The sequence below is a fragment of the Akebia trifoliata genome, chromosome 15 (assembly GCF_017979445.1).
Source record: "Akebia trifoliata isolate Shusen 1 chromosome 15, ASM1797944v1, whole genome shotgun sequence".
Taxonomy (NCBI): Eukaryota; Viridiplantae; Streptophyta; class Magnoliopsida; order Ranunculales; family Lardizabalaceae; genus Akebia; species Akebia trifoliata.
The window spans coordinates 27,071,355-27,085,946 of record NC_141389.1 but is presented as its reverse complement, the minus strand read 5'-3'; the positions used below and the strand labels follow the sequence as shown (position 1 = coordinate 27,085,946).

At 35.3% G+C, this 14,592-nt stretch overlaps 1 protein-coding gene and 1 pseudogene across 3 annotated transcripts; one reads left to right on the top strand and one right to left on the bottom strand.

The window, feature by feature from the left end:
* Positions 1 to 571: 571 nt before the first annotated feature.
* On the top strand, positions 572 to 12,122 carry LOC147384929 (putative aspartyl aminopeptidase). Its single transcript, XM_086425418.1, has 10 exons — positions 572 to 810; positions 895 to 982; positions 2,819 to 2,954; positions 3,259 to 3,531; positions 4,816 to 4,963; positions 5,322 to 5,561; positions 6,731 to 6,863; positions 8,564 to 8,745; positions 9,146 to 9,258; positions 11,892 to 12,122. Exons 1-10 carry the CDS (start codon positions 628 to 630, stop codon positions 11,995 to 11,997), a joined length of 1,602 nt encoding a protein of 533 aa, XP_086281544.1. The 5' UTR covers positions 572 to 627; the 3' UTR covers positions 11,998 to 12,122.
* LOC147384928 (protein LITTLE ZIPPER 4 pseudogene) lies at positions 12,087 to 13,983 on the bottom strand (annotated as a pseudogene). 2 transcript variants are annotated; one of them, XR_015172554.1, is made up of 2 exons: positions 13,873 to 13,983; positions 12,087 to 12,634 (listed from the first exon to the last, which is right to left on the bottom strand). The product of XR_015172554.1 is annotated as a protein LITTLE ZIPPER 4 pseudogene, transcript variant X1 (transcript). The 2 variants fall into 2 exon arrangements; XR_015172555.1 differs by lacking the exon at positions 13,873 to 13,983 and adding an exon at positions 13,759 to 13,783.
* Between the last annotated feature and the right edge of the window lie 609 nt (positions 13,984 to 14,592).

Genomic DNA, 14,592 nt, shown 5'->3' with positions numbered 1-14,592 from the left:
TGATCGCTCGAATGAATAAAAAAAAAGTTCTCAAGTTTCAGGTTCGATCGACTAAATATGTTGGATTGCCCGAGAGAGAAAAGAATGAGGTTACGAGTAGAGCAAGAGAAAAAAAAAAAATGATTGAAACCTTGATTTTTTCAATTTGGATGTTGTTTCGTCTTGACAAGCTAAAATTTCAAAACATTTTGTAAGAAATATTACGAAACAAAATGAAATTTTAATCCAACTTTTCTAAATTTTATGAAAATTTTAGAAGGAAAAAACAACAAAGAGCTATGTGTGCCATTTCTTTGGTATTTTCATATGAATTGGTATGGCGTAAGCAACAGTTGGTGTGGCAATAGAATCTCTCAAAAGATAAAAAGAAAAAGAAACTGTACTTTCCCATTTTTGAAATTTAATCGGTTTTATTATTGCGCTTTATAAGAAAGTATTGGTGTGTGGATATAAATTCTTTTTATTCGGTGTGTCAATAGAAGTTGTCGAATCTGTTCATTATCGTAGCAGGGGTAGTTTCGTAAATGTAAAACTACATCAAGGACTTCACTCTAATCTGTTCGATTCCGTTCCAAACTCCCAATTCAAGTCCAAGAGAAACCGTAGCCTCACACCGAAATCGCAACGATGCATCGTCTACAACTCCTCAGACCTTCATCCCCAATTACATCATCGTTATTACCAAAATACCCCTACAACTTGTCCTCCCCATCTATCCTCCCCAATAGTTTCTACGCGAAACGTCTTCGCCTTATCTCTAATGGTGGTGCTTCTCATCTCCTCTGCTCCAAATCAGACCAAGTTACCCAGGTTCGCTATCTTACGCCTTTGTATTTCAGCTAACTTACGCAGTTACTGGAATCTAACGTGCACCACCTTGGTCTTGTAAAACAGAGCCCAAAAATTATCTCTGAAACTAAGTCTATAGTTGGTGATCTCCTCGATTATCTCAACGAATCTTGGACCCAATTTCATGCTACCGGTACGTAAACATTTCTCTACTTAGTACAAAACTCATAGTTGACTCGGAAACTCACTGATTCGGATTAAAATATCAATCAAATTGCGAGTTATAATTTTTTGTTTCTTAGAATAAAAAATGATTATAATTATGTATTATTTTATGAACACAAGACCATCAATTTTAACTGACCCGTATTAGTGCTGAAGTGACCTCAAGATTGGACATCACATTGCGCACACCGTGACTTGAAAGTGTACGGGAGCCAAAGATGCTTTTCCTCTAGTGAAAAGCATCTATGGCTTATATCCACTTTCACGTCAAGATGTGTGATATGAGGTCCAATCTTGAGGTCACTCCTGCAAGACTCAATTCTAGAATATTATATTAGGCTAGTTTCCATATATCTTGGTTGATATGATAGTTTTAAATGCATCTAGTGTATCTTTGTAACAGATGCAGACCAATTGTAGGTAGGAACTTTGTTCGGTCACATCTCCATTTGCCCTCACACTAGTCACAGCTTCCGCTTACATGTCCTTAATTATGTTAATGTATCCATTGAGGACTTCATCATTATTTCCCAATACCCACCAAATTAGTTCCTACGTACTTTCTTCAGTAGGAAAATGTTCTTATTCCCATAATTAACATGGATGATCTTCCTACAAAAATATGATTGTTCAATCCAAACCTTTGTTTTTATTTTTTTGATGTGGGGTTTTCGGACTTGAAAGCCCAACTAGTAGAGGGCGAGGCAACTAGCATGTTGGTGCACCATATATCACCTAAATCCCCCCGGGTACATGCAATACCCCACAAACCACACATACCCGGTATGTAGGGATAAATCCTCGTGGGTGGCCAGAGAGGGGGATTGAACTCAAGACCTCTCCCTTTTTGTAGGGATGCCTTGGCCACTACGCCCAACACTTGTTGGTTAGCCTAGTTCATAATGTTGAGTTTTCTTTCCACTGACCTCCCTAGTATATTGAACGAGTAATAATAAATTAGTGATGTTCTTTGAATGTGCTATTTTATACACATTCACAAAGTGTTTTTTTTACTTGGTAAGTGGATGAATGTGTATTAAGCAAGTAAGTTTTGGATCATAAGATTTACACATTAATAGAGTATTATGCGTAGCTTACGATGCAATAAGGTGTATTTTGATATACTAATCATATTCTCACTGAGATTAAGATTATCTTAACGAAGACTAGGATTAAGATCATCTTTGATATCTAAGATAAGGATTAATATTAGAATCTTTAATTATAAAACAAGGACGATTAGATTATGATTCTAGCAATTGATCATCTGACCAAGCTCTAAGTTCCTACTCCACTTGTTATAACAAACCTTGCCCCATTATGTTAATTTCAACTTCTTCAATTAGGATCAAAAGTATATGGTGAACATTGTTGAATGGCAATACCAGCTTGTGTAATGTTTTGATTTTGTTTGTTTATTGGTCATTAGTTCTTTTGATGATTCTCTTTGTTGAGTAATGTGTTAGTTAATAACAATATCTGCGTACTTGAGTAGTGAGTCCTATCATGGACACGTCATTGTCATCATCATAAGCCTTACCCCAACTTCATGGAGTTGGCTGCATGAATCCTGTTTCTCTATTCAACCCAATCTAAACTCATGTTTTCCTTTTAGGGATGATCTCTCCAAATTTTCTCTCAATAGTCAGGACCTCATCTCATTTCCTTTTTATCCTTCCCCTACCCTTGTCAAAGCTTCAACTTGTGTTGTGCTTTTCTCTGGCATTGTCATCAATTTGAGTTGAACATAGTTTTTGGTGATAAAAGAAAAGATTTTGATCTTATTGTTACTTTATCTTTTCAGCTGAAGCCAAACGACAGCTAATAGCTGCTGGGTTTCATTTGCTAAATGAGAATGATGAATGGGACTTAAAGCCTGGTGGGCGCTACTTCTTTACGCGGAATATGTCTTGTTTGGTCGCCTTTGCCGTTGGAGAAAAGTGAGTGAGACACTTTCCCATATTTTAAAAACTCAATCATTGCATACTTCAGAAGGTTTCTGAGGATTGTGGCCAATCCTTTACCGCCAGGAATTTGGACTTAATGATTAGAATTTAGAAAGCTCAGTGCATGAATACAATCTAATTACGAAATAAACAGACTAACAAGCAATAAATTACAAAACTTTTATTGTTCTCGTCATTTTTATGGTCTGCATCTTTGTTACTATCTTGGTTACTTCTCTTATGTTGCAAAGTCACGCTGGTCTTATTTGGGTGAAAACTGCTTCTATTTGTTTTGCAGGTATAGCGTGGGTAATGGTTTTCATGTTATCGCTGCCCACACAGATAGCCCATGTCTAAAACTAAAACCCAAATCTGCATCAACAAAGTCCGGGTATCTTATGGTCAATGTACAGACTTATGGAGGTGGTTTATGGCATACATGGTTTGATAGAGATTTAAGTGTGGCAGGAAGGGTTATCATTAGGGCTGGTGATGGGTCCTTCGTGCACAAGCTTGTCAAAGTGAAGAGACCTCTGTTACGAGTACCAACACTTGCCATTCATCTTGATAGGTTATCAATAGCTCTATTGTTGCTTTTATGTTAAATTTCATTACTACCTATCTTCCTATTTGATCACTTTACAATTCTAAGATCAAGACACGAGAGAATTGTGAATATCAAGTAATTGGCCGAATCGCCATAGTAGCTATTGTAGACAGGTTTTACTTTTATGTAAAATGTAAAATGTATTGTTTATTTTTATTTTTTTGATAGGTAAATGCTTGGTTAGGACAGGTAATATGGTTAGTGGTTAACATAAGAAGTATGAGTTCAAGGGGGTTTGAACCTAGGACGTGAGAACAACCCTCTACCCGTTTTACCACTTAGCTAAGTGACACTTCCTAAATTAATACATTTAACATGTATTAATTTTAAAATATTAAAAAACTTTAAATCTATGTAATAAAACACAAATGTAGGACCACTTTGCTAAAGTTTTGTGGGTGATAAGTGTCCCATCCAACTACAAGTTTTGTGGAGCCTATTTAATTGACTGTCTTCTTCACCTCCTCTAACTTTAATATATTCCCTCTTTAACCCATTTTATTATTTTTCATCTTTTACTCCCTTAATCTCAAATTTTTAATAACACTCCTACAATTTTGTGGGGACAAATGTCCCATCCTCCCTTTTGTGTAGGTCCCACTTTATTGGTTCCCTATTCGTCCCTTCAACTTCATCGTCTTTCCTTTTCTCCCCAACCCTCCCTCCCTCACTCCATTTTTTCAATAATACCCTTCTAACTACTAATTTTCCACATTTATCCCATTAATCCTAAGAATTTTTTAATAATACCTCTCTAATTTTATTAATTTTTCTTTTTTTACCTCCTTAACCCACCCCAAAGAGGATGCCCGTGCAATAGGCGCGGGCAAATCTGTTCCGGGTACCCATCGGATTCAACCTAACGGTTTTGATTCCTATCAGTTCAGTTCCATTTTAAACTTAACTCTAATTGGTTCCAATAAAATGGGTACCCATTGAAACCCCTAATTGTAGTGATGTTGGTAAACAGGTCCGATGGCAAGTCCAACATGGAGATTCCTTTTGGTTTTTTGACTTTTTTCACTGACTAGCCATTTGAAATTGCAATGTACCTTAGTTGGTGACATTTTTTCAGCCTTGAGGTCATTGCTTAGCCACCAAAATATACAAAAAGAATGTTAAATATGAGCAATTTCTTGATTCAAGGACGCAATGTTGTTTGGTAAACTGTTTATATTTTTTAGTAATAGCTTTTGGTGACAAATCCTTATGCCGAGTGATGTTGTTTGTTGTCTTTTCCGTGTTTAGTACAGTGAACAAGGATGGGTTTAAACCAAATCTAGAGACACACCTCGTTCCACTTTTTGCAACAAAACATGAGGAGACATCTCTAGAAACCAAAGAGAAATGTGGCCCTTCATCTTCAAAAGTTGTTCATCATCCACTGCTTTTTCAGGTATCTCCTTTCGTTCAATTGATCAGCTAAAAATATAAGGTACTTGTTTAATAAAATATTTTCATTCATAAAAAAAAAATATAGTATTTGTTTAAAAATATAAGGTATTATCATTATTTTTATTATTATTATTATTGTTATTTTTTGGGTATTACATTCAATTATGCATGTGGTTACACATACTCCTATACAGTTGGTAGACCAACTTTATAGCCTACTAGTTTTGTGCCTTAGACGTTCACATAACTAAATTTGAGGTCCTTATACTATGTTGTCAACTTCACTGACCTTTTTGAGTTATTTTCTAAGGCTTAGGACGGTGCTTGCAATTTCTTAATTTAGTCAATGTGATTCTCAGGTTTTGTCTGACGAGCTGGGTTGTGGCATTGATGAAATTCTTAGTATTGAGTTGAATGTTTGTGATACCCAACCTAGCTGCCTTGGAGGGGCTAATGATGAATTTATATTTTCTGGAAGGCTAGACAATCTTGCTTCAAGTTATTGTGCTTTGAGAGCTCTTGTTGATTCATGTGAGTCACCTGGTGATTTATCAAGTGAGCATGCTATTCGGATGGTTGCTTTATTTGATAATGAAGAGGTAAGTTTCTACATAATTTTCAACATCTATGTAGTTATTCTTACGGCCGCCTACTTCTGTCATCCGACACTTATTGTTCTAAACATTTAGCAAGTTAAAATGTTGTAGTAGTTGATGGATTCGTGTGAATTCTTAAACCATTCATGCTTGAGGAGGTCCCTAGGGCCCATCTTGATTTGCAGACCTCGTGCATGAGATATGGGGGATATTAGAATTTTAATAATTTCAAGATCCTTCATCTTTGTGGATCCATCTCCATTGAGAAGTTTTTTTTGGCTTAAAAAAATATTCATTCCTTTTGGGGGTTGAAAAAATATCCACCCCAAAATGGTACTAGATAACAGTTGGATTGTGTTCACTTGATGAAAGACTCCTGGGGCAAATACCTTGGAAGTAATGGCAATTTTTCTTTTCTTTTGGGAAGAACTTTAGGAATAGCTCCAATAAGAGATAACATAAGGGGAAATCATTTGAAATGGTTTGGGCGTGTGCAAAGAAGGCCAATGACAACATCACTGTGGAATGATTTGGTGCAAATAGAGGATTCTAAAAGAGCAAGAAAAAGACCGAAGATATGGTTCATGATAGAGTTAATTGCCAAACTAGGATTCTTGTTATCAGTCCCAGTAATTGTGATGAGATGTAGACCATGATGATGGTGATGTGAACATTTTATCCTGAGTCAGACTAACCTAACTAACTTAGTAAGATTTCAAATCTTACTAAGGGTCGTGAGTTCACATTGTGGCATCCAAAAACATGTTCCGAAGCCACAGGGATGTAGAGGACAAAATTTAATGACTTGGGAAAAATATTCAAAAAATCTTATTTTTCACTGTTGAATTTTAATTTTAAATTTGGGAGTTCGGTAGCCTTCCATTTTCAACACCTTGGATGAAGCTCAAAACGGATTTCTTTTTTTGTTTGTTTTGAATCTGAGTTTTTCCATGAAATATAGAAGGCTGTGGTGTTAGAGTTTCAATGTGGGAGCAACGACCGTTAGTGAAATCTTACTAAGTCAGGAAAGTATTTTCTTATATATTTTGTTAGTGATATCATATGTTAAATGTTGTGTGAATATATGAAAGAATGCAGATATTTCTTATATATATTCGGTCAACCTGGGTTAGGCTATTAAACTATTGTTAATTCTATGTCCTTTTGCAAAGGTGGGGTCAAATTCAGTACAGGGAGCAGGTGCACCTACCATGTTTCAGGCTATGAAGCGCATATTTGATTGCTTAGCTCACAAGTACATGGGTGAGGGTGGTTTTGAGCGTACAATCCGCCAATCCTTTCTTGGTATGATTATGTTACCACCTATTTTAATTTTACTTAGCTGGATGTCTCTCAGTCATTTTTGCTACCTCAGTTCTAATTTCATTATTTTGTTGTTTGTTTATCCCAATTTCAAAGGGTTTTCTTCGAGGAATTTGTCTTTTGATGGGATTCCTTGTGTAATAGCTGAGCTCTTGTTTGTGGATTGGTCATCTTGACCGATCGTTGTACTTTTTATCCTTCTTTAATGAATTTTTAATTATAAAAAAAAAAAAAATGTATATTTGGCTAAATATCTAGTTTCATTGTAGCATAAATCATGGGCTGTTTGCAATTTTCATTAAGCAGTAAAAGTCCTAGAGTATGGAGAATATATGCATTTTTGCGACTTTCCCTTATTTTTTGTCATTCCAAGACATGCAATTAATGAAAGTTACATTCTGTAGTATATATAAGATAAAGTTATTTTTATGAAGGGAATCTACAAGTAATAAATTAATCCAAAATGACTAAAATTTGGGGCCAAGGAATCTGCTCTTTCTATGGTCTCAAGCTCAAATCCCACTACCCATAAAAAACCTTGGTGGCCACGCACCGCTCCACGTAGTGGGGTATAGCCTGAGTGCGGGGCGTAGGGACTAGTCTGGTGCGCGCAAGCTGGCCCGGATACCCTTCGTTATCAAAAAAAATAAAAAATAAAAAATAAAAGATAATTTCAAATAAGGGAAGAATCACTGTATTCAGTTACAAAATATCGGCAGCGTGAACAATTTATTTGTAGATCAATATGAGTAGTTTTTAGTGATTTCTTTTGATCCTGTAATTATTTTTACATAGATTTCTTTTTTCACTTTACTTTCCTGGTAAATTTTCTAGTAGGTTATCATAAATAAACTGCTAGTTACTTTGTTCTTGCCCTCTATTTTACTTAGAAACTCTGTATTGACTTACTTCACCCCATGGAGAATTCTTTTAGCAAAATTATGACCTTTACATGTAATCCACTAAATAATTTCAAGTTAACTTTGTTGAGTTCTCTCTCTCATTCACACACACACACACACAGACACACACACACACGCACACAGACACGCACACATGTGTATCATATTTGACGATCCCACCATATATGAAATTTTCTCTCTGTGATGATCATTTGTACCAAATACCAAAAATAAGTTCATTTCAAGGTTACTAACCATACGAATGGTTTCCCTTGATAATAGTCTAATTGGACATATTGTTTTACCAACTTTTCATGAGGCTGGGTTTGTCATAATGGACTGATTTTTTTTGTACAAGTGGATATCATATTTGAAGGTCCAACTGTATTTCAAGATTTTTACACTATAATGATTATTTCTACCCAAAACGAGTCCACTAACACATTACCATCCAGATTGAAAAGTGATGTGAAAGAATTGTCTGATTGAACAGACTTTGCCAATTTCAACTCAACTTTTCATGAGGTAAGTAATATCAAAATAGACTGATTTTTTAGGACGGTGGTCTAAACTCTAAACTGTTTTAGTCCCAATATTGATGGATTGTTCAACTTAATATCCCTGTAGTTGTAGGCCACATTAGAAGGAGTACAAATAGGGTGTAAGTATAGAAAAATTATCTCTTTACACACATAAATGTTCAATTCATATCTAGAGATTTGTTTTTTCAAAGATAAGAGTGACATTTTAAAAATCGCTTTTGGGTTTCTTTCTCTACAGTGTCTGCTGACATGGCTCATGGAGTTCACCCAAATTTTATGGATAAACACGAAGAACACCACCGGCCAGAATTACAAAAGGGGCTTGTCATTAAGCACAATGCAAACCAACGATATGCTACTAGTGGACTAACAGCTTTTCTTTTCAAAGAAGTAGCAAAGATCCATAATCTTCCAACTCAGGTAATGGAATAATGAAATCATAACAGCAGATGTAACAGTTATTTTTTCTTTATTAAATTTTGTGTGTATGTATGTGTATGTATACATTCGTGCGCGCGCACTATGCGTGTGTGTGCTTGCATGCATGCCTGTGTGTGTGTGTGGTAAGAATGCCACTTCGGGTTTTATAAAAATGTATATGCAGGAGTAAAAAAAAGCTACTAAGTGACGCAGAGCCAGTTATGAAAATTGGAGAGCCTCATGAATCTTTTTTTCTCTTGAGCACTAATGGGGCAACGTTCTCCACAACCCTTCGTTCTGAGGAAGAATTGTATGGTGTTTTGGGATGATGGATTGTTTATGGGTTTGAATTTCGTTCCCATGGATAGAAAAACTGAACATGAATTTGGCTTCTATGCAGGAATTTGCAGTGAGAAATGATATGGGATGCGGTTCCACCATTGGTCCCATACTAGCTTCAGGGGTCGGAATCCGTACTGTGGATTGTGGCATTGCTCAGCTTTCTATGCACAGGTATTGATTCCTCTTACCTTGTCAATGATTATTTACATATTTTCTACACCAAGGTTGAGGCCTGAGTTAGTCTGTCTATAAGCATAATATATGTACGTGTGGAGTAATTTTTGTAGATGATCCACCATTCACTGCCTTTGAATGCTTAACAGATTGATTTAATTAGAGATGGTAAACTTACACAAGAATTGAGGGATACATAGAAACAATGGATTTTAAGGTAAGTAGAATGAAGAAAGAATATATAGAGTGCAACTTCAGTAAGGGAACTCATTAGGATGGGTCAATGTTTAAATTTTTTTGACTAGAGGTGCTTAAAGTGGTTCACATTCATTATATAGGTTTACCTTTCCTCAAGGGCGGAGACATTTGTTTGAATGTGAACCGCAGAATTAATATTGGGTGACTATGAAAAATGTTGGACTGAGAAAAATTTTAGAAGACAAGGAGACTGGCTTTGCTTTGCAGAGCCAAAAGTTGTGTTGACAACCATTTACCCCAAAATACTGATTTGATAGGGAAGGCACAACTATGAATATAAGAGGGTTAACTGGGGTACGATAAGTGAGCACGTGACACCCAGGAGCAGAGGCGGATAACACAACACTCAACACTCCCCTTCATTCATAAGGGGTGGAAAATTTCTTCGAGGAGACTCAAACCCATGACCTAAACGAACCTAGCGTTTTGATACCATGTTGACAACCATTTACTTCAAATGACCGATTTGTTGAAGGAGAGAATTATGAATATAAGAGGGTCACGGGTCAAATTGGGATATGATACGTGAGCACATGACACCCGAGAGCGAAGGTGGATAACACAACACAATAAATTGGACAATCAAAACCCAATAGATGTATCAAAGGGTGTGGATAATATGGATGGATGGAATGACTTGGTAAAGGCAAAAATCAGGAATAAGTACATCAAAGAGAATATATAAATAGCCAATTTGGATGATTCCCCCACATAAGATAGAAACGAATATGGCATCACAAGGGACACTTGAGGCAAATGAGATTTTAAAAGACGGGAGTATTGAAAATGACACTCCGTAGGGCCGTAATCCCAATTTCCAGACCATTGTTTGGTCCATGAGATTCACAACATGAATCCTAAGGGCCACCTAATGGTCTAGAACTTGAAATTACACTTCGAGCTGACATTATCATTTTCTACACCTTTAGTAGCCCAACCAATAGACCTTGGGAATGGCAGACTATCACATGGATTTTGTCTTGTTTGGCCTTCAGATTCTCAGTACATATTTGAATTTCTTCAAATTATTTTTCTAGATCTCAAACAATGGCTTTAAATTTTGTAACTCTTTTCAAAAAAAAAAGGGCAATTATATCATGGAGGAATACTTCTGTTTGTTGATGAGACCTTTTGTTTTATACTAAACCCCATGGAAACCATCTTTAATCCTAGGGGCTAATTGGTCATTTTCTCTAAATCTTGTCTTTGTTGAACTGGGTTAGATCTTAAAGGACATTTCAGTCATCTAAGGTCTTGTTTTCAGTAATTTCTTCCTTTGACTTGTAGAGAGGGGAGAGGTGATATGTAATGTAACAACAATACATCATTAAGGATCTTGTGAACTTAGCTGAAAAGACTTTTGGGTCCTTATTAGATCTTTGAACTGAGAAGTTCATTGGATCAGGGTCAAGAAAACACCATGTCATGTTAAAGGACATTTCAGTCATCTAAGGTCTTGTTTTCAGTAATTTCTTCCTTTGACTTAAAGAGAGTGGAGAGGTGATATGTACTGTAACCACAATACATCATTAAGGATTTTGTGAACTTAGCTGAAAAGACTTTTGGGTCCTTATTAGATCTTTGAACTGAGAAGTTCATTGGATCAGGGTCAAGAAAACACCATGTCATGTTCATGGGTTGATGTGATATTATGTGTTCTTTCTTTCTTTTACAGTCTCAATTCACTAAAACCCATATTGACCTCTCTTCCAAATCTATGACATTAACTCTAATTATATCCTTACTTCCCAGACAAAATCTGAATGAAAAGTCCCTTTCCGTACAGAACCCATTCTTTACCAAAACTATATATTAAAAGAACAGAGCTTCTATTGCTACACCAACTATTGCTAACACCACCTCAAGATGTGTACTAATTCTTTGGTGATTTACATATGTATTGGGGTGGCATTAGTAAAAAGTTGGTGTGGCAATAAAATCTTTCTTAAAAGAAATCTATTCTCCTCAATAGATGGATCTCAATGTAATTGTGCCTTTCACCATATCTTAGAAATGGTCCACTCTGCATGAATCTGAACCAGGGTTTCAAGCCCAACAATGAAACGGACAAACAAGTCAATATATCGGACGGATGAGATTTAAAATCCATGCTCATTGTTGAATGAGATGTCTCTCAAACGTATCAGAAAACTCATCCGAGATGACTCGGTCTCGTTCACGGTCAAAATGAGTTTTAAAACCATGATCTGAACCCGTTGAACTTAAAATCTTGCCCATCATCATCAATCTATATTGCTGTCTAGATCACAACAATATATTTTGAAATTTCTTGTATTATTTGAAATTGAGTTTTAAGGGTTAAACATCCTGATATTGATGTAATGTTTTTTTTTTTTTTCTCTTAATTGCAGTGTGAGAGAGATATGTGGGAAGGAAGATGTTGATATTGCTTACAAGCATTTCAAGGCATTCTACCAAACATTCTCAAGCATAGATAAGAAGCTAAGTGTAGATTAAATGCCATTTTTTTAACTAACCCATTTGATATTTATTGGTCTTTTACGCTTTCTAGAGCAAGGTAAGTAGAGAACTCCACAAGAACAGAATTAAGAACTATAAAGAAAGATTATATTCCATTCTCCTATCTGATACAACGTTATAGAGAACTACATGATCTCATACCTAAACCCTAAAAAGAAATTAAAAAAGAAAATAAAAGGAGAGATGGATATATGGGTAGGTGATACAAGTGCTCTGGTGGTAAGAAGAGATGCTACTGCTGTCCTATATAAACTAAAACTGGATGATAACTATAGTTTTTTTACCCCAAAGGAAGGGATTGTAAGGGCTTTGTGATGCATCAGTTGATCATGGTTTGCTAGAACTAGAGGGATTTGGGTTTGAGGTGGAGCTGAAGTTTGGGTCATTCTTAGGGTTTGGGTTTGGGTTTGGGTTTGGGTTTGGATTTGGTTTAGGGTTTGCTTTGTTGGAGAGTTTCTGCTTTAGTTCAGATAACAAGGCTTGGTTCTCTTGGTTAAGAAGTTGGGCTTTCTTCCTAAGCCTCTCATTTTCTTGGATCATGTAACAGTTCTGCAAGTACAGCTTTGAGTTCAGCCTATCCATGTCCATGATAACTTAAGTGCTTGTTATGACCCTGAAAACAAAAAAAGAAAAAAGAAAAAAAGAAAGGTACCAAAGAAGAATATCTTAGAAGATTGAACAAGTACTAGTTCTTGGAGAAATAACCATTTAAAAAAGACAGAGAAGACAAAACTCTAATAAATCATATTAAAAAAACAAAAAAACAAAAAAACTTTTATTGCCACACCAACTTTGCTAATGCCACCCAAGATGTGTGTTAATTCTTTGGTGATTTACATATATGAATTGGAGTGGCAGTAGAATCTCTCTAAAAAATATTGAGAAAATAAAATTAATTAAAAAAAATGGAACTTATAGAAATTAAAAAAATAAAAATAGACAAGAATATAATACTACCTAATCCAAACCCACTTAAATATATGAATAAATTACAATAACTCAAGACAGAAGTTAGTAGAAGGAAAGCAGAGCAAAGAGAGCAAGAATAAGTAGATAAGCTAGTAAACAAAGCAAGAGGCCAAGAGTGTTGTTTCTGAAAAAGAAAAAAACATGAAAATTAACAATTTCCAGAGTTTTAGCCTTTTATGAAATAATATAAAGGTTCAAACAAGACAGAGTAGTAGAACTCCAAATATATTGATAAACATATGGAGAGAATAATTCTTGTCTTGCATAGAGAAATTAAGGATTTCAAATAATAAAAAAATACAGCCAAAATAACTGGTAGAAGAAAAAGAGCATCCTCTCACAGAGAAGAAGCAATGTGGACAACCCATCAAGAAAGAAAAACTTACCGATATCAAAGTTCACTCCACAACATAAGTAAATAAATAAATAAAAAAAACCTTTGTGGAGTTTATATTTTGTAGTAGAATATATAAAACATTATACTTAAAGACCAACCATCACAAACCCATAGTCACATGCAAGTTTTCAAGAAATACCCATCTCTATAGACCTTTCCTTATATCCAAACATGACTAGTTAACCTCAAATACTAATATATATATAAAAGAGATAAGAGAGTACTTTTCCCTCACAAACCCATATTCACTTCAAATTTTCAAGAAATACCCATCTCCATAGACCTTTCCTTGTATCCAAACATGACTAGTTAACCTTTAAATACTAATAAATAATATATATGTATAAGGGAGAGAGTTTTCCCTCACAAACCCATATTCACTTTCAAAATTTCAAGATATATCCATGTCTATAGACCTTTCCTTAATATCCAACCTGACTAGTTAACCTTCAATACTTAAAAATATATATAAGAGAGAGAACCACCTTTTCAAGATGGTCTAAGGGAGAGAGAGAGAGAGAGGCTTGAAGCTCTTTGGTTGTAGTAGAAGTGAAGAGAGAGAGAGAGAGAGACAATGTAAGGTGAAGAAGAGGAGAAGTTATTTATATATATATATATAGTGAGTGAGAGAGAGAAAGAGAAAGAGAAAGAGAGGAGGGGGACATGCCTGTTTCCTGCCACAATAATCATGCATGTGTAAGCACGGATGGCGGCCGGTAGGGGCAAGGATTTAATGTTGTATGATGATGGAGGGCTAGGATGGCGTCATGTGATGATTATGGATTTGCAGTCAAGGGTATTTTCGGTATTTTATATTTATTTTTGCAAATAATGATGGTGGGCTGGGCCGTCCGAAGATTCGCAATGATGTTGAACTCCCATCATCACCTATACCCCATCATCGATTGTTTTTTGTTTTATGTTAATAATATCATTTTTATTTATTTAGTTTTTTCGCAAATTTTAGAATATTATGTTAGATTCCTCCATTATATTACTAAAATTCTTATTTTTAATTTGCTTTTATGGGTATTGAATAATTGTTTGGAGGGTAAATTTGACAATTATATTTGATTATTTAAATTATTTTATCTTAATTAAAAAAAAAATTAAAGTTGATTCAAAATCTAATACAACATCTTGACCATGTAAACACATAATGCATATCCTGATGATTAAACTTATCTCAAAGATAATTTCAATTG

What these genes read in the sequence shown, in the direction of transcription:
- LOC147384929 (XM_086425418.1), top strand. Translation starts at nt 628, where the DNA reads ATGCATCGTCTACAACTCCTCAGACCTTCATCCCCAATTACATCATCG. An exon ending in GCCTTTGCCGTTGGAGAAAA is followed by an intron (nt 2,955 to 3,258) that starts GTGAGTGAGACA and finishes TTTGTTTTGCAG; the next exon opens with GTATAGCGTGGGTAATGGTT. An exon ending in ATCATCCACTGCTTTTTCAG is followed by an intron (nt 4,964 to 5,321) that starts GTATCTCCTTTC and finishes TGTGATTCTCAG; the next exon opens with GTTTTGTCTGACGAGCTGGG.